The 19,744-nt window shown below is 46.8% G+C and overlaps 1 protein-coding gene across 6 annotated transcripts in view; it reads left to right on the forward strand.

Annotated features, from left to right (window-relative positions):
• The first annotated feature begins 16,166 nt into the window (after positions 1-16,166).
• Positions 16,167-19,744, forward strand: part of CAND2 (cullin associated and neddylation dissociated 2 (putative)) — a 28,414-nt gene continuing 24,836 nt past the window's right edge. For 4 of the 6 annotated variants that reach the window (XM_084989479.1, XM_084989481.1, XM_084989478.1 and 1 more), the window contains exon 1: positions 16,167-16,272. Coding sequence is in view for 1 of the 6 variants with exons in the window: in XM_021069357.2 (XP_020925016.2) it covers positions 16,205-16,272 (68 nt within the window). In the remaining 5 variants the exon portion in view is untranslated. Of the gene's footprint in view, positions 16,273-17,118; positions 19,731-19,744 lie in introns of those variants that run through there. The other 2 variants (XM_084989477.1, XM_013981994.3) reach the window with 2 other exon arrangements.

The following is a 19,744-nucleotide window of genomic DNA, read 5'->3' on the forward strand; positions in this document are numbered from 1 at the left end:
GAAAGACAAAAGAAAAGAGGGAGGGAGGAAGAAAGAAAGAAAGAATGAATAAGGACTAAAGTTAACTTTTAAACAAATAAAAAGGGAGTGGGGAAAAAGTCAATCCTAGCACCCTAGCTCATTCTGACAAATGCAATTTAAGTGGCTTTCTTTTTTGGTCATTTTAGGTCTGCACACTCGACATATGGAGGTTCCTAGGCTAGGGGTCCAATCAGAGCTGAAGCCACTGGTCTATGCCACAGCCACAGCAACTTAGGATCCCAGCCATATCTGCAAATGCCAGATCCTTAACCTACTGAGCAAGGCCAGGGATCAAACCTGAGTCCTCGTGGATACTAGTCGGGTTCATTATTTGCTAAGCCATGATGGGAACTCCCTACTTCTGTAATTTTATTTCAAGAAAGTTATATGAAGAGAACCATATATTTGGTTCCCTTTGAGGACTGGCTTTTTTCATTCAGCATAGTTCTCTGTAGATTCATCCAGGCTGCTGTGCTTATCAGCAACATGTTCCTTTTCATTGCTGAGTAATATTCCATGATGTGATATGCCACAGCTGATTAGCTGTTTACCCCCAAAAGAGTATCTGGTTGTTTCCATTCTTGGCTATTATGAGTAAAGCTGCTATAAAGATTGATATCCAGGCTTCTGCTTGAAAACAGATTTTCATTTCTCTGAGAATAAATGCCCCCAAGTACAATTTCCAAGTTGTAAGGTAGCTGCATGTTTAGTATCTTAAGAAACTGCCATACCCTTTTCTGGAGTGGCTGTACCATCTTAAATTCCCACCCACCATGGCTGAGAGATCCAATTTCTCCACATCCTCACCAGTAATTGGTGTTGTCACTTTTTTTATTTTATTTATTCTGATGGTTTTCATTGTGCTTTTCCCTAGTGAGTAAAGATGTTGGACATCTTTTCACGTGCATATTTGTCAACTATATACACCATCTTCGGTGAGATGCCTGCTCGTGTTTTCACTCACTTTCTAACTGAATGGTGTGTTTACTGTTGAGTGTTTAAGAATTATTTATATAGGAGTTCCCATTGTGGCACAGCAGAAATGAATCTGACTATTATGCATGAGGATGCAGGTTCAATCCCTGGCCTCATTCAGTGGGTTGGGGATCCGGCATTGCTGTGAGCTGTGGTGTAGGTCACAGATGCAGCTCAGATCCCTCACTGCTATGGCTGTGGCATAGGCTGGCAACTGTAGCTCCTGTTAGACTTCTAGCCTGGGAATTTCCATGTGCTATGGGTGCGGCCCTAAAAAGCAAAAAAAAAAATATATATATATATATATATCCAATATTGGTCCTATGTCAGATATGTAGTTTGCTAATATTTTCTCCCAACCCATGGGTCACCTTCAAGGTGCCAAACAGTCATTCTCTCGTCTAATCCCCAGGACCCTGAGAGGCTGCCTGAACAAGCTTTCCTGAACACATTTTACAGAGGATACCGAGGTCCAGAGGTTCAAGAGACTTGCCCACAGATGCACAAGGAGTTTGAGGGCAGAGGTGAGACTGGAGCCCAAACCTCCTGACCCTCAGCCTGGTGCTCAGACCACTTTGTGGAAGAGGAGGCCCTTCCATTCCCTCCACTCTCACCCCAAATGTTCACAGCACATTTAGCAGCCACTGTCCTAGATGAACTTGTAAATCAGACACAAGAGAAGGACATCTGCTCCTGGAGGAGGGCCAGTCCCCCCCAAAAAAGGACCCTGTGTCCAGAAAATGTACACCTTCCTCCAGGTGAGGAAAGGGTCTGACCCTGGAGCAGCTGCTACACAATGAGCTTCCTGGGAAAGGAAACCATGAACAAAATGAAAGGACAACCTACAGAATGGGAGAAAATATTTCCAAACAATACAATCAACAAGGGATTTTTTTTTTCAAAATATATTCCAACCCATATAGCTCAACATATAAAAAAAAATCCAATCAAAAAATAGGCAGATCTAAATAGACACTTCTCCAAAGAAGACATACAGATGGCCAGTAGGCATATGAAAAAATACTCAACATCACTAATTATTCGAGAAATGCAAATCAAAACTGCAATGTGGTACCACCTTACACCAGTCAGAATGGCCATCATTAAAAAGTCTACCAATAGGAGTTCCTATCGTGGCATAGTGGAAACAAATCCGACTAGGAACCATGAGGTTTGAGGGTTTGATCCCTGGCCTTGCTCAGTGGGTTAAGGATCTGGCGTTGCCGAGAGCTGTGGTGCAGGTTGCAGACATGGCTTGGATGCTGCGTTGTTGCGGCATAGGCCAGTAGCTGTAGTGGTGATTTGACCCCTAGCCTGGGAGCCTCAATAGCCTGAGGGTGTGGCCCTAAAAAGAAAAAAAAAAAAAAAAGTCTTCCAATAATAAATACTGGACAGGGTACAGAGAAAAGGGAACCCTCCTACACTGTTGGTGAGAATGTCAGTTTGTACAGCCACTATGGAAAACAGTACAGAGGCTCCTCAAAAAACTAAATATAGAACTACCATATTATCCAACAACCCCACTCATGGGCATATATCTGGATAAAACTACAATTCAAATAGATACATGCTCCCCACTGTTCATTGCAGCACTATTTACAATAGCCAAGATATGGAAGCAACCTAAATGTCCATTGACAGAGGAGTGGATAAAGAAGATGTGGTACATAAATAAAAAGAAATAATTCTCAGCCATGAAAAAGAAGGAAATAATGCCATTTATAGCAACATGGATGGACCCAGAGATTATCAAACTAAGTGAAGTAAACCAGACAGAGAAAGACAAATATCCTATGTTATTACTTACATGTGGAGTCTTAAAAGGATACAAATGAACGTATTTACAAAAAAGAAATAGATCGACAGGCATAGAAAACAAACATTAAAAACTGTCAAATAGAAATGTATTGATCAATAATTTTTATTCTTCTTCTTCTTTTTTTTTTTTTTTTTTTTTTTGTCTTTTTGCCTTTTCTTGGGCTGCACCTGCAGCATGTGGATGTTTCCAGGCTAGGGATCTAATCAGAGCTGTAGCTGCCGGCCTACACCAGAGCCAACTCGGGATCCGAGCCACACCTGTGACCTACACCACAGCTCACAGCAATGCCGGATCCTTAACCCACTGAGCAAGGCCAGGGATCAAACCCACAACCTCGTGGTTCCTAATCGAATGCGTTAACCACTGAGCCACGACGGGAACTCCAATCAATAATTTTCTAAAAAAAAAAAAAAAAAGAAAGAAGAAAAAGAAAGAAAACAAACTTATGGTTACCAAAGAGGAAGGGAGGGAGGGATAAATTAGGAAGTTGGGATTAATGTCAGCACACTACTTTATAGAAGATAGATATCTGGAGTTCCTGCTGTGGCTCAGCAGTTAATGAACCCAACTAACATCCATGAGGACTCGGGTTTGAGCCCTGGCCTCGATCAGTGAGTTAAAATCTTGCATTGCCATGCGTTGTGCTGTAGTCGAAGATGCGGCTCAGAGTGCGTGTTGCTGTGACTGTGGCGTAGGCCAGCAGCTACAGCTCTGAAGGGACCCCTATCCTGGGAACCTCCATATGCTCCCATGCGGCCCTAAACAAAAAGACAAAAAAAAAAAAAAAAAAAAAAAAAGAAAGAAAGATAACCAACAAGGACCTACTGAATAGCACATGGAACTATATTTACTATTTTGTAATAACCTACAAGGGAAAAGAACCTGAAAAAGAATATATACATATATCTGAATCGCTGTGCTATATACCTGAAAACTAACATGATATTGTAAATCAACTATACTTTAAAAAAAAAAAGAGCTTTCTGGGAGACACTAAGGCCCAGGGAGGTTAAGCAACTTGCTCAAAGACACACAGCAATTAAATAAGACTTGAGGTCTGAACCACAGTTACGAAACTCTTCACAGCACCCTCATTTCAGCTCTGATTCTGGCTTTATTCAGAAAGAAAATGGAGAAATCAGGGGTACTCAATGGGTCTCAAAGGAATAAACATTTAACCCCCAGGAAAGAAGAAAAAGCCACACTCTTTGGAGGAAAGTCAATGGTGACATCATGGCTGGGGTAGCGGAGTCCTCCATCCCAGGGGGACTGTGGCACCATTAAGAAGTGGGGAGAAAGTGGTTTGGGAGCTTGGGCAGCCCACTTCCCTAGGCTGAGCAGGGCCCTGGAGTCCTGGGGGTTTGTTTTACCGACAGGTTAGAAAACTGGGGTGAGGAGAGAGATGAAAGGCCCCACCAGATGGTCCATCCTGGGGGCCCTGGATCCCCATAGACCTGGCCAAACAGAAACCCCCACATTCCCAGGGCAGGAGAAGCATAGGCAAAACTCCCAAACCCGCTGCTATGAGCAGGGGCCCCAGGCAGTCTCCAGGGCATGGGTCAACAGGACAGGTGGGGCCCACCCCAGCCAGGGCTGCTGGCCCCGGAGCAGAGGTTGGCAGGGAACCTGGACTCATCTGGAGGGCCTACTGTGGGCTAGTTTGTGTCCAGGACACAGCTGGAAATTTTAAGAAGGGGTATGACACATTTCCTGCCTCTGGGCCCCTTATAGCCCTTCCAGGAAGCAAAATATGGGCCAGAGTTGTGGAATTTGGAGCCAAGTAAATTCTGTGAATACTCTTCTAATAAACTACTTACAAATAGACACCTATGACACACAGTAGGAAACTTGAATATGGGCAGATTATTTAAGGGTTACTGTTATTTTTGTTAGGTGTGATGATGACATGGCAGTTATGTAAAAACAATGACTCAGGCTACACTGATTACAAGTGACATGACATCACGTCTGGGATTTAAACACTCCAGCCATGGGAAAAATGCTGGACGGGAGAAAGGAAGCGTGATGGACCAGCCTGACAACAGCAGAGGCTGGGTGATTCCTACATGGGCATTCATTATACTATTTGTTCTACTTTTGTCTAAGTCAGGATGTTTCCACTGAAAAAAGTCTTTGAGCATGCAGTGTTACTGAACTCACATTCCACAGCGGAGAGAGGTGGTCCTGTTCTAAGCAGTATCTGCACTGTGGCTTCCATTGCTTTGTTTGGAGCCAGTATTTAGCAATTGGACACCAGAAGACTCTAGGCGGGAGGTGCTGCCATGGAAGCTCCAGCTGTATTGGCCTTGGTCATTTCATCCTAGTGTTGTCTGATTTTCTAGTATAGTTCTGTTTTGGGTGTCAACAGTCTCTGTCAATAAATAAGTATGAGTTGTTAACCTTTATGACAAATAGAATGAATGGGAAGAAGAAGAGGGAGAGAAGATAATAAAGGAGGCTCTTGAGAGCATCTTGAGATCCAAGACCCAAACGTTTGGAGTGGGCTCACCTGTGCTGAAGGACACGGCGCCTTCAGCCTGGGAATTCCCCTAAGAGCTCTGGGAGTGACTGCCCCATGAAGGGTGTCTGGACTGGGCTGAAGCTCAGCAGATGTCACAGGACACATCTGTCCTGTGTAGGCATGAGGGGCAGGCCCAGGGCACTGAGGATGCGACCTGAGGATGTGTGGATGCAAGCATGGCACACGTGCCCAGAATGCTAGCCTGGTGCTCTGCCTGGAGGCCTGGCCCCCATGTCTCACCTCTGTCCTCTGTGTCCCAACTCTCCTTTTCTCAACCATCATACATTAGCACAGGTCTCCCCTACAAGGTGTAACCATCATGAAAGCAATAAGTAACAGCCATTGTACACCATGGGTTTGCTGTGTGCCAGATATTCCAAGAGCTTCACTGGGTGGGTGCTATTATCTCCGTCTTAAAGATGGGGAAATGGAAGCTCAGAGGGACTAAGTCACTTGCCCAATGGCACATAGCTAGAGGCAACTCAAACTCAGCTCTGTCTTCTCACAAAGTAGTTGTTCTTTTTTTAGGGCCACACCTGGGGCATATGGAAGTTCCTGAGATAGGGGTTGAATCGGAGCTGCAGCTGCTAGCCTACACCACAGCCATAGCAACACCAGATCCGAGCCACATCTCCAACTAACGCTGCAGCTTGTGGCAGAGCCGGATCCTTAACCCACTGAGTGAGGCCAGGGGTTGAACCTGAGGCGTCATGGATACTAGTTGGGTTTTTAACTGGCTGAGCCACGACGGAAACTCCCATAAAGTAGCTGTTCTTAACCACGTCTCTCATCAGCTTGCCTCCACATACCACTTCACCTTGCAAACAGCCTGGTTCTTTGGTAAATGATGACAGGAATACTCATTGCCTGATCCTTGGCTCTTCCCACAGTCTGGGGGGGCTGTCACCCTCTTCCAGCCACCTGCCTGCCTTGTTCCCTCCCCAGAGATGTGATAGAACAGGAGTTTAATCTTGTTTGCTTCAAGCCACAAAATCGTGATCCACACCAGAAAAAAAAGATTTAGTCTTATAGTCCTGGGAGCTGGGAGACCCCAATTGAGTCTGACCCTAGCTGTGTGACCCCAGCCAGATCACTTAACCTCTCTGAGTGTCAGCTTCTTCATAGGTCCAACAGAGCGATCATCTGCCCCACACGGGACAGCATCTGAGAGTACTCAACACATGTTCCTTTTTAGCTCTCCAGGAGGAGATTAAAGGGTGCCTTTGGTGCCCTCCCAGGTGGGCTGGGATCTCAACGACTTGCAGTACCAGGAAATGGGAGAAGCCCCTGCTGAGGTCCAGGCAGAAGAAACAAGGCCTAGAGGGAGCGACGAGGAGTGACTCCTGGGTGAGGGGGTCTGTGCCTGGGGTGAAGGGGGTGGTCCTGCTGCCTGCCTTCTCCTTAGGCAGCACCTCAAGCCCTGACCATGGAGCAGCAGGGGTGAGGAGGATTTACAATACATCCCAGCTTCGGACACCTAGGTGGCACCTACTGGGTCCAGGAGTGAACCAGTCCTGCCCTACCATCCTAGGGGGATAGCTAGGCACATGGCCACCAGAATAGAAACCACATTTACTAGTGCTCTAATAGCTATGGGTGGCCAACGGCTTATAAGTCAAAGCATCAGCTTCTGAGAACCTTGCTTAACACACAACTGATAAGGAGTTCCTGCTGTGGTGCATCAGGTTAAGGACCTGGCATTGTCTCTGTAGCGGTTTAGGTTGCTACTGAGCTGTGGAATTCAATCCCTGGCCTGGTACAGTGGGTTAAGGATCCAGCCTTGCTGCAGCTGTGGCTTGGAGTCAAACCCTGGCCTGGGAACTTTCATACGCCACAGGTGCAGCAAAAAGAAAAAACAAAAACAAAAAACCACATCTGACCAAATTTGCCCCTTTTCTCTTTTCCTCAGTCTGACTAGCTGGAATGTGGGTATATGACAGAAGTCAAAGTAGCAGTATTTGACTATGAGCTGATCTTGGGAAGTTTAGTTATCATGAGAGCAGGTGTCTAAAATGCAACAGGATAAACTAGAAAACAGTGAACTGTATCTTCCAAGTACTGAAAGAAAATATCAACTTAGAATTCTAAATCCACCTAAATATTTAAGAGCAAAGGCTTAAAGATATTGTCAGACAAAGACTAAGTTTATTACGCCCCGATTCTTGCTCAAAAAACTTTCCTCATTTCCTAGACTAAGAAAAAAGAAACAGGAGTTCCCGTCGTGGCGCAGCGGTTAACGAATCTGACTAGGAACCATGAGGTTGCGGGTTCAATCCCTACCCTTGCTCAGTGGGTTAATGATCCGGCGTTGCTGTGAGCTGTGGTGTAGGTTGCAGAGGCGGCTCGGATCCCACGTTGCTGTGGCTCTGGTGTAGACCGGCAGCTACAGCTCCGATTAGACCCCTAGCCTGGGAACCTCCATATGCTGCGGGGGCGGCCCAAGAAATGGCAAAAAAAAAGACCAGAAAAACCCAAAACAACAACAACAACAACAAAAAAGAAACAGAACATAGAAGGAAAGCATCAGAGAAGGAATCTTTAGCAAAGAAATTGGTAAAGATAGATAAATCTAAATAAGCACTCTCTGAAATAATAATAAACAACTTGAGACATATAAACACAAGCTAGAATTCAAATTCATACTGAACAATTAATACATATCAGACTGGAGACTTTGGAGTTAAAGCATTCTAACATCCTCATATTCAGGAGGAAAGTAGAGGTAATAATTAACTTACAATTTAAATTATTTATAATTTAATTTAATTTATGTTTAAATTATTTTCAGTAAATTATAAATTTAAATGTAATTGTAATTTACTTATAAGCCAAATTTGGATTCAATCAAGTTTACAGTTAGAATGTTAAAGATGGAGTTCCCATCGTGGCACAGTGGAAACAAATCCGACTAGGAACCATGAGGTTTCAGGTTCGATCCCTGGCAGTCATTCCCATTCTTACAAGTGACGGCTGAACAAACTGAAAATCAACAACTTTTCTTACCCACCCAAGTACTGAAGTCACAGGGCAAATCACCACCCCTAAATTTAAAGAGGCAGGAAAATCTAGAAAGTTACAGCTGAGGAGTTCCCATCATGGCTCGGTAGTAACGAACCCACTAGTATTCATGAGGATGTGAGTTCAATCTCTGGCCTCACTCAGTGGGTTAAGGATCCTGTGTTGTCGTGAGCTGTGGTGTAGGTCACAGACATGGCTCGGATCTGGCATTGATGTGGCTGTGGCATAGGGCGGCTGCTACAGCTCTTATTTGACCCCTAGACTGGGAACCTCCATATGCCATAGGTGTGGCCCTAAAAAAAAAAAAAAAAGAAAAAAAGGAAAAAGAAAGAAAGTTACAGCTGAGATCTGCTTCCCTAGAGCAAAAGCCATTGGAGCCAAGCTGGTAGGAGCACTTGTAAGTTTGACAAACTGCTGGAGGCTAAAGGGGGCAGGGGAGGAGGTAGCAGAAGAGTAAGAACTCCTGGGGGCCACAGTCCTTAGGGAGCTTCCATCCTTTCTTGAGATTTACCTCCAGGAACCTCACTTAGTTCTCATAGTGAAGAGCTGAAAAAGAGTTCCCCTCCTAGTTCTGAAAAGGGGAGGCCAAGAGTAGCGGGGCAAAGTACACCCAGAGTGTTCTCAATAGCAGAAGCCTACTCTCTGGAAAAAAAGTCTTTACGAACCTTCATCCCACCTGGAGGAAGGGCATTTCTCCCACTCCAGTACCCCCAGGCTTCCTGCCTCACCTAGAGTAGGGGAAAAGCTTAGAAACATACATGAGCAGGAACTCCTGCTGTCGTGTAACGGGATCGGTGGCATCTTGGGAGCTCTGGGCACAGTGGGTTAAAGCATCCAGCATTGCCCCAGCTGCAGCTTAAGTTGAAAGTGTGGCTCAGACCTGATCTCTGGCCTGGGAGCGTCATATGTCGAGGTGTGGCCAAAAAAATGAAAAAAGAAAAAAAAGAAAAGAAACGTATATGAGAGTCACAGCCCAGGGATTTGGACCACTGAAATACTGAGTTTTAATCCTAAAAACATCCAGTGTTTTGCTCTTGCACACCTTACTGCACCACAACAGGGGTCCAGTATGACAATAGGAAATGACAGCTGGAAGGACTACAAGAGGACTTCCCCTGTGGTGCAGTGGGTTAAGGGTTTGGTGTTCTCACTGCAGCAGCTCAGGTTTGATCCCTGGCCCGGACACTTCCACACGCTGTGGGCATAGCCAAGATAATTAAAAAAAAAAAAAAAGATGAAAGAGAGGCGCTCCCGTCATGGCTTAGCAGTAACGAACTTGATTGAGATCCATGAAGATGCAGGTTTGATCCCTGGCCTCACTTAGTGGGTTAAGGATCTGGCGTTTGCAGTGAGCTATAGTGTAGGTCAAAGATGTGGCTTGGATCTGGCATTGCTGTGGCTGTGGCGTAGGCTGGCAGCTGCAGCCCCGATTTGACCCTGGCCTGGGAACTTCCATATGCCAAAGGTGCGGCCCCAAAAAGCAAAAAAAAGAAAATAAAAAATAAAAATATGAAAGAGCTACAAGATGCAGATTCTCTCTGAGAGGGGGGTGTCTAGGGAAGACCAAAATCAACAGGACAGACAAAAACAAAAACACTAGGAGAATTTGAAGCCTCTGGCACCTACAGATACCGGAGACCAGTAAGCACAGCCCAGCTCCCAGCCAGATGAACAGAATTCATGACAGTAGAGGCCAACTGACCTCAGTTCCTATTAGTGGGCTTCAACAAAAAAATCACAACACCTGATTACGGACAAGAAAAAAACAGTTTGAAGAGACTAAGCAAGCATCAAGATTGAGATACCACACAGATGTTGGAACTGTCAGATAGGGTATTTAAAATAACTTTGATTGATATATTAAGGGCTCTAATGGAAAAAGCAGACAACATACCAGAGCAGATGGGTAATAAAAGCAAAGAGACGGAAACTCAGGATGAATAAAAAGAAAAGCCAGAAAACAAAAACGCTATCATAGAAATGAAGAATGCCGTGGCTGGGCTTATTAGTAGACTAGACATGGCTGAGAAAAGATTCAGTGAGCTTGTGGATACATATGTCAATAGAAACTACCCAAATTTAAACACCAAGAGAAAAGAAAAACAGATCAAGAAACGAGGAACAATTTTAATGTGTAACACATGTGTAATTAAAAGGTCAGAAGCAGGAGTTCCCATCATGGCTTAGTGGTTAATGAACCCGACTAGGAACCATGAGGTTGAGGGTTCGATCCCTCGCCTCGCTCAGTAGGTTAAGGATCCGGCATTGCTGTGGCTGTGGAGTAGGCTGGTAGCTACAGCTCTGATTAGACCCCCTACCATAGGAACCTCCATATGCCTCAAGTGCGGCCATAGAAAAGACAAAAATAAATAAATAAATAAAAGGTCAGAAGCAGAAAGAACAGAACATAAGAACTGTCTTGAAATGTAGGTTTTTGGAGTTCCCATCATGGTTTGGTGGTCAACCAACCCAACTATGCAGGTTCAATCCCTGGCCGCAGTGGGTTAAGGATCCAGCATGGCGGTGAGCTGTGGTGTAGGTTGCTGATGTGGCTTGGGTCCTGCGTTGCTGTGGCTGTGGCATAGGCCAGCAGCTGTAGCTCTGCTTCGACCCCTACACTGGGAACCTCCATATGCCTTGAGTGTGGCCCTAAAAAGACAAAAAAAAAAATAGGTTTTATTATTATTCAGGTATGATGTGACCAATAGGTCAGAGATGACTGCCATTAAAAAAAAAAAAAAAGCTTATTACTCACAGTTCCCAAGAGGAGGGGGCACATGCCACTAGGGGCACGTGGGGAAGCACCAGTGTCAGTCAGGAGGCAGAGGGAGCAGAGGGAAAATGTGGACAGGAGCCTTGATTGGTTTACAAGGGAAAGAACAGGTGAGGCAAGTTAAGCAGGCTTAGGATTCGCATAGGTTAAATGATTTCAGGGGACATAGGAGCTGTCCTGAATTGTCTGGTACTTGGCCCCTTGGTGACTAGGGCAGGGGAATAGGTGGTCTTGAAGTGAGAGTGCAAGACAGGAGGTAGCTGGTGGGTATGGGCTCTGGAATGATTGATTTGTGTATAAAAGATGCACTCCTGGGTGAGATGTTTGCCATCTCTAGGAATTAGCTAACCCTGGGAGGGAAGTCTCTCCCCAGTCAGAGGGGCACCAGACGCCAAGCAACAAGGACCCAGAAAATAAGGAAACATAGTTAATATAAGAACTATCTGAAGGAATGATGGCTGAGAATTTTCCAAATTAAGGACAACCCCCCAAACCACAGATCCAAGAAGCTCACAAAATACCAATTAGGATAAATGCCAAAAAGCTACACGTATGCATATCAAACTACAAAAATCAAAGACAAACTTGAAAGCTATCAGGAGAAAGAAAATTTCACCTATAGAAACTTTACCTATAGAGAAAGTGGAAAAAGAAAGTGATAGGTTCCCTGGAGGATGGAGACAGACCCCCACATCCCGAATGGGACTGTTGACCTTGGAGATCTGCTGCGGACATGGGTACAGCCCAGCACAAGATCTACACCCTTTCCTGGCATGTGGAGCATAGATTAACCACCTACAAGGATTAACTGCCCTCTTTCACAGGACTTGACTACCTACCCCTCCCCACCTACTGCTCCCTTGGCCGTCCCCTCCTCCTTCTTTGTCGTTCCTGCCACATGTTTCTGCCATGAACTCCAGCCACAGACTCTCGCCACAGATCATTTATAGGCTTAGCACCCCCTCACAGTCACAGCTGGCACCATCTTGAGCTCAGCCCATGCCACTCTGATGCCTTAATAAATCTCTTTTTTGCTTTACCAACTGTCTTGCGTGTTCCTCCCTCAGCAAACCTAACAAAGATTTCCTCATACAAACACCTGAGTGAATTCACTGCCAGATGTGCCCTGCAAGAAATATTTAAAGTCTTTCAGGGAGAAAGAAGATTATAGCAATCACAAATTGAGATTTACATAAAGAAAAGAAGGAATAAGTAAAAGTGAAATGTCTTTTATTTTTCTTATTCTTAATTGATCTAAAAGATAACCATCGACTTAAATAACACTACAATGCATTGATTATAGCATAGAGATATGTGAAATGAATAATGTTGATATGAGAGGAGATGAATGGAATTATATAAAATGCTTTTTTATCATGGTAAAATATAAAATTTGCAATCTTAACTTTTTTTTTGGCCATGCCCATGGCACACGGAAGTTCCCAGGCCAGGGCTGGAACCTGCACCACAGGAGTGACAATGCCAGATCCTTAACCCACTGAGCTCCCAGGGAACTCTCTGTCTTAATTATTTTCAAGTGTACACTTCAGTGGAGTTAAATCCATTCATAATGTTGTAAAACTATCACCATCATCCTGCTCCATAACGCTTCATCTTGTAAAACTGAAACTCTGTATCTGTTAAACACTCCCTCCCACCACCAGCCCATGCAACCACCATTTTGCTTTCTATCTCTATTACTGTGACTATTCTAAGAACCTTGTATGTGTGGAATTGTACAGGATTTGGCTTCTTTCACTGAGCATAAAGTCCTCAGGTTTCATCCATACTGTAGCAGATGTCAGAATTTCCTTCCTTTTTAAGGCTGAATAATATTCCACTGTACATATAGACCACATTTTGCTTATTCATTCATGGGCACTTGGGTTGCTTCTATGTGAATAATGTTGCTGTGAACATTGTACAAATAATTCAAATAATTCTTTAAGACCCCGCCTTCAATTCGCTTGGGTACATATTCCCAAGTGGACTTCCTGGATTGCATGGTAGTTATAGTTTTAAATTTTTGTGGAATTTCCATACTGTTTTCCACAGTGGCCGTGCCATTTTACATTCCCACCAACAGGGCACAAGTTTCCAGTTTCTCTACATCCTTCCAATACTTGTTCCAGGTGTAAGTAATGATTATTTTTTTATGTGTGTCAGTTATAGCCCCCTATATTCCCATCTCATTGACTCCTATCCTTTATTGAGGAGTAATTTATGTATAGTAAGTCCACCTTTTTAAAGAGCCCAACTCAATAAGTTTTGACCAATATATACAGTCATGTAATCACTACTGCAATAGATACACAACATTTCATCACCCCACACAGTTCCCTGAAACCGCTTTCTACCCAGTCTCCCCTGGCAACCACTGATCTGATTTCTCTCATTAGAGTTTTGCCTTTTTTGTACATCTCACACAAATGGAATAAAATAACATGCAAACTCTTGTGTCTGGCTCCTTTCACTTAGCATAATGTTCTTGAGATTTACCCATTCTGTTGAGGGTAATTCACTTCTTTTTATTGCTCCATTCACCAGTGGATGGACATTTGATTTGTTTCCTGTTTTTGATGATTATAATAAAGTTGCTATGAACATTTATGTGCAAGTATTAGTGTCAATGTATGTTTTCATTTTTCTTGGCTAAATGCCTATGAATGTAATTGCTGGGTCACATGTTAAGTGTAAGAAACTGCCACACTGTTTTCCAAAGTAGCTGTGTCATTATTTATTCTATTTCTATAATATATCCGAATCTGTCCACTTCTTCCCACCTTCACCACCACTCCCCTAATGCAACCCCATCCTTCTTGACTACAGGACTGCTCAGCAGCCAGAAGGGTCTTTCCGAAACACCAATCATGTCACCTCCTTGCTTAATGTCCTCTAGAGGCTCCTTAGAGTTTTGACATAAAATCCTAACTCCTCACCTTGGCCTGAAAGGCTCTGAATGGTCTGGCTTCCGCCCACCTCTGGGACCTCACCCCTTCTGACCACACTCCAGCTATTGCCTTTTCTTAAGTACATCAAGTTTGTTCCCACCTTAGGACCTTTGCACTTGCTGGTCCCTCTGAGGAACTCTTCTTACAAATCTTTGCCCAGCTGCCTCCTCTTCATCTGTTCAGATTTTAGCCCGAAATGTCTCTTCCTTTAAAAAAGGCCCTCCCTGGAGTTCCTGCTGTAGCATAATGGGATCAGTGGCATCCCTAGGGTGCTAGGACACAAATTCGATCCCTAGCCCGGCACAGTGGCTTAAGGATCTGGCGTTGCCACAGCTGCAGTGTTGGACACAACTGCAGCTCAGATCTGATCCCTGGCCCAGGAACTCCATATGCTGTGTGGTGGTCAAAAAAGAAAAAGAGGGGGGAGTTCCCCTTGTGTGGTTCAGTGGTTAACAAACCCAACTAGTATCTATGAGGAAGCGGGTTTGATTCTTGGCTTCGCTCAGTGGGTTAAGGATCCGGCGTTGCCATGAGCTATGGTGTAGGTCGAAGACTCGGCTCAGATCTGGTGTTGCTGTGTCTGTGGTGTAGGCTGGCAGCTGTAGCTCCCATTTGACCCTAGCCTGGGAACTTCCATATGCCTAGGGTGCAGCCCTAAATAGACAAAAGACCTAAAAAAAAAAAAAAAAAAAAAAGAAAGAAAGAAAGAAAAGAAAGAAAAAGAGGGGAGGAAAAAAAAGTCCCTCCCTGACCACCTTGGCTAAAGTTGCCCCTCCATACCCAGGAACTTTCTATCTTTGCCCTCACCTGCTTTTGTTTTCTGTATAGCTCTTATTTTCCTTATATAATTGGGCCCAAAGGGGCAAGGGCTGTGGATTTCTAGTTCCCTGCTGTGTCCCTACTTTCTGCATTGTCCACTATGGTAGCCAATAGCCATAGGTGCCTATTTAAAATTGATTACAAGTAAACAGAATTAAGAATTTGGTACCTTGGTCACACTAGTCACATTTCAAGTGCTCAATATCCACCTGTAAGCCATGGCCACCATCATGGGCAGTGCAGATGCAGAATATTTCCCACATTACAGAAAGTTCTGTTGGGCAGTGCTGCTTTAACCCAGGAACCCACAGCAACAGATACCCAAGAAGCATATTATAAAGATTTCTTTTATCCCCATATAATGGGCGAGAAGAACATAGCTGGGAGAGGTTGGATCATTATCCCAAGACCACACAGTCAGGAAGCAACCCTGCAGGGATTTGAACCCTGGGTTGTCTTGTGTGTGCTACTCCCTCTCCCAAGGATGAGCAGCCTCCTGGCTATTCAGGAAAGTTCTGCCACTCTCCTTGTCCTCCCACAGATCCTTCCACCCTGAGCTTGTACATACCTTCAGAGAAACTGTGGGCAGGGTCATGTAAGGATTGTTGCCCACTCTGGGGTCAGTCCTGATTCCATCCTGAACTCATGGGCTGTGTGACTTGCAGCAAGTCCCTTTGCCTCTCTGGGCATTTCTTCCTCAAGGGAAGAAACAGACCGCGATGGCCTGAGGGTTGAGAGTGGCAGGCAGGAGGCCTGGAGCGGCAGACTACACTCCATATCCTGTCTGGCTCTGGGGTAGGCCAGGATGGGGAGCAGGTGGGGGTGGAAGTGCTTTGGTTGGCTAGACTTACACGAGCAGCTCCCTTTTTCTGAATGGCTACCAATGAGAAAGCTGAGGATTAGAGAAGTCAAGTAGTTGGCCAAGGCTTCACAGACGCATCTGGGGTTCGAACCCGAGACTCTCTGGTACCGTGCCTGTGTCTCCTGAGCAGAGCCGAAGGGACGCACAGGAATAGGGCAGAGGTGTCAGTTGAGAGGTGGTGAGCTCCCCGTCTGTGGGAGTGTGCAAGCCGGTGATGGGCCGTCCGCCGGGGCCCGGACAGCGGCTGGCGCCCGGAGAGACCGCGGAGCCCCTCGCGGGCCCCTTCCGCCTCCCGCAGCGGCGGCCAAGGCCAAGGCGAGCGCGGCGCAGCTGGGCGGGGCGGGGGCTGCTATTTCTGGCCGCCGAGCGCAGCCCGCGCGCAGCGGGGGAGGGGGCCTCGCGCCGCCATATTCTCTCCCGCCGGCGGCCCCGCGGCGCAGCCACCATGAGCACCGCCGCTTTCCACATCTCCAGCCTCCTGGAGAAGATGACATCCAGCGACAAGGACTTCAGGTGCGTCCTGCTGCTCGGCCCCCGCCTCTCCGCCCTGCTCCGAAACCCCCCGCCTTCCCTTCCCCAAGCGCCGGCCCGGCCCCAGGACTCTGCAGCCCCTGCCTCTTCTCCCCGCGTCAGGCTCTCCTCTCCCCGCTTCTTCCAGGCGCCCCCTCCCCGCCTCGGTGTCCCCGGCCCCTGGCCCGCACATGGCCGCCCTGCCCTCTCCGTGACTCCACTCCAGCTGCGTCTCCCACCGTGCAAACTTCAGCCCCTGCCTCCCGTCCCGCATCAGAGCCGCAGCTCGCCCCTCTGCACCCTTCCTCAGCCTCTCCGCTCTTCAGTTGTGCCCAGCCCGCATCTCTCCCCGCAGTGGATGGGTCCAGGCCCTTCACCGCAACCCGCACTGGAGCCCTCGGCCTGTCCTCGAGGATCCCAGCGACTGCTGCCGCTTCTCCGCATTGAAACCCCCTACCTTCCTGGAACCTCAGCCCCCAGGGCTGACTTTGTCATCGTACCCTCAGCTCTGCTCTCTTTTCCTCAAAATCATCCCAGGCCTCCTCCCTGCACTTCCCATTCTCTCCCCTCTTTAGTTTGCTCTGAACCGCTTGAGGGAGGGGGTTGGGCGGGGTGGCTTTGCAGACCCAGGTAGGTGCTGGTTGGGGTGGGGCTTCCAGGTTTTGTAGGCCACTCCCTTTCTGGTCCAGCCTCCTCCTCCTCTGGAAACTAAGGCCCAGAGAGGGGAAAGGCTTTACCCATGGTCACACAGCCGGTTCTGGACCCTCTAAGCTAAAAGAAATCCTCAGACATAACATAGATGACACGCCCACCCATTGAATATTCTGCCACTTTATCCCTATTTTACAGACAGGGAGAGTGAGGCTCAGGGGCTAAAGGGCCCAGGTGTACTCAGAAAACAAGTAAGTGAAGAAACGGAGTCTACATCCAGGTCAGTCTAACACAGAGACTGAGATCTTAGCAAGGCCATCTGACAGGTGAGGAGATCCAGGTCCTACTTTCCTGTTTGGACCCCTGCCTTCTGCAACTCATTCCTCAGCACCCCTCAAGAGCCCCCACTTTAGTAGAGCCTCTGAGTCACAGTCCTGAGTTCAGATTCTGCCTGCAACCACTTACTGGCTGTGTGACTCTGGACAAGCTGCTTAATCCCTTTGAGCCTTAGCTTCTGTTTCTATAAAATGAGTATGATAACAGAACCCACCCCGATGGCTGGTGTAAAGATGTAAATGAGTTAATACATGTGGGATGCTTAGATTAGAGGCTGGCCCCAGGTAAGCACTTAATAGTTGGTCATTGTTGTAATTCTACACACATCAGAAATCAAATCTGCCAGCCCTCTCCCCACTCTGGGCCTTTATCTGGATGTTCTTTGTCTGCCTCTTCATTTCCCCACTTCACCTGACTGGGTCCTACTCAGTTGTCACCTCTTTGAGATGCCTCCTGATACCCAGGCAGGGTAAAGCACCTCCCCGCCCTGTATTTCTGCTGTATCACTTCTTAAGCCAGGGAGACTAAGCACCTGGACCACTGGACCATGTGCTCTCTTTTTGGGTCCCAGAGCCTGTTCTGGGTACACAGTAGGTGCTCAGTGAATGTTTTCCATGTCCAGATTCCCTGCAGTCCACTGTAATCTCATTCAGTCCTCCTGGGTAGTAGTGACTGTTCTTCCTATTCTCCAAAGGCCTGGAGAGGTGATGTGACTTGCCCAAGGTCACACAGCCGGCCAGTGGCCGACAATGAGATCTGCACCACTGTCTAGGGCCTCAAGTCCAAGCTCCAGGAGGGGGAACTGGCCTCCAACTAGAGCCTGAGAAGCCTTTTCAGGCTGCTCTGCCAGCGGCCCTGAGAACACTTAAAACCACCCCAAGCATATGAGGATGGTGTCTATTTTTAAAGTCTAAATACCATGGGAGCTGGGTCCTGCTGACCAGCTGTCCAGGCACCCATGTGGCTGAATGTTTAGCTGAATTGCCTCTAGGGTTTCTCTGGAATGAAACTGAGACTGTGTTACTGTGTCCTGTGGCTTCTGGAGGTGGCTGGTGACTGCAAGTGGGGGTCCCAGGCAGGTAGAAGAAGTTTTTGATCCCTGTTGTCCCTAGGCCCCGACTCTGTGGCCAGGGGGTGACTCTGTTCCTACTCAGACTCCAACTGAGGGGTCTTGCAGGAATTTCCACATCATTTCTTTTCTGGCCCCCCTGCAGATTTGGAATTCTCATGCTAGGGATCAGATGAAAGCTGCACTTGCAACCTGTGCTGTAGCTGCAGCAACACTGGATCCTTTAATCCATTCTGCCGAGCCAGGGATTGAACCTGCGTCTCAGTGCCCCAGAGATGCCACCAATCCTATTGCACTGCAGGGGGACCTCCTCCCACATCATTTCTTGAAAATACAGTCATATTGGTTAACATGGGTTGAGGAGCCAGGAGACCTGACTGGTGGGCTGATTCTCTTCCCAACTTGCTGTGCGGTCCTGGGTGGTTCTCACAACCTCTAGGGGTCTAGTTTCCTCATCTACCTCATGCTAAAAGCTGGTTGTCTTATTGAAACCTCCCAAGGATGTTATGAATTGGGGCAAAGAAAATTCCCCTTTTATAAATGGAAAAATTGAGGCTGAGAGAGAAGTTAATTGCTCAAGGTCACCCAGGTGATAAGTGGCAGGGCCCGTATATTTACTTAAAGCCAAACTTCAGTGCCCAAGCTCTTATCTACCAAGTGATATATAATCCTGTATACCCTGCTTTTACCACCTCCACACACATATGCATCTCAGAGAGTTGTGAGTATCTCAGAGTTCCTGTTTGCAGGAACTTGGGGTATCTGAACACTGAGGCCTATTTCAGAAGGATTGGCTTCTGAGTTTGGATTTCCACACAGCAGTTTGGCCCTGAGCCCTGTTAGGGGCTAGCTTTGACCTTCCCTCTCCTCCTGTCCTCAGCTTGCCTCATCGGGCCCTCTTTGAACCTGTTGTTTGCTGGGCCTGGAGTCCCAGAGTTGAACTGACCTCTGTGAGTTCACGGTTTAATGGGGGAGACACTGGTGATCAGGCTTGCAGTGCACTGTGAAATGCTATGATGGAGAGGGCCCTCCCCAGGGGAACCGAGTGTGCTTAGAGTGTGCAGGTGAGGAATAAGGCAGGGTGGTCAGAGGAGTCTTCTCTGAGAATGGGACATTTGAGCTGGGCCCTTGACAGATGAATAGGAGTTCTGTAGGTGGAGAAGAAAGAGGAGGGCAGGAGGCCTGTCTTGGGCAAAGGAGCACATCCCTTGGATTGCCTGGCTGGTCTGAGTCTCCCTGAACTGCAGCAGAAACACAGCTTCAGGACTCTGCCTGCCTTCTCTGAACATTGTCTCAGCTGGACAGTCTTAGGAGTTTGTGTGCCTACCCCAGTCCTGTTCTGGCTCAGATCCAGTTTGCTTCCTTCACCTTACCTTGGCTGCTTCTGCAGTGGCCAGGCTCAGAGGTAGGCATAGTGTG

This window comes from Sus scrofa, chromosome 13 (genome assembly GCF_054392235.1).
Source record: "Sus scrofa isolate SSC_HxYL_T2T_F1_AM1 chromosome 13, Sscrofa_HxYL_maternal_Yorkshire_Landrace_v2.0, whole genome shotgun sequence".
NCBI classification, from domain to species: Eukaryota; Metazoa; Chordata; class Mammalia; order Artiodactyla; family Suidae; genus Sus; species Sus scrofa.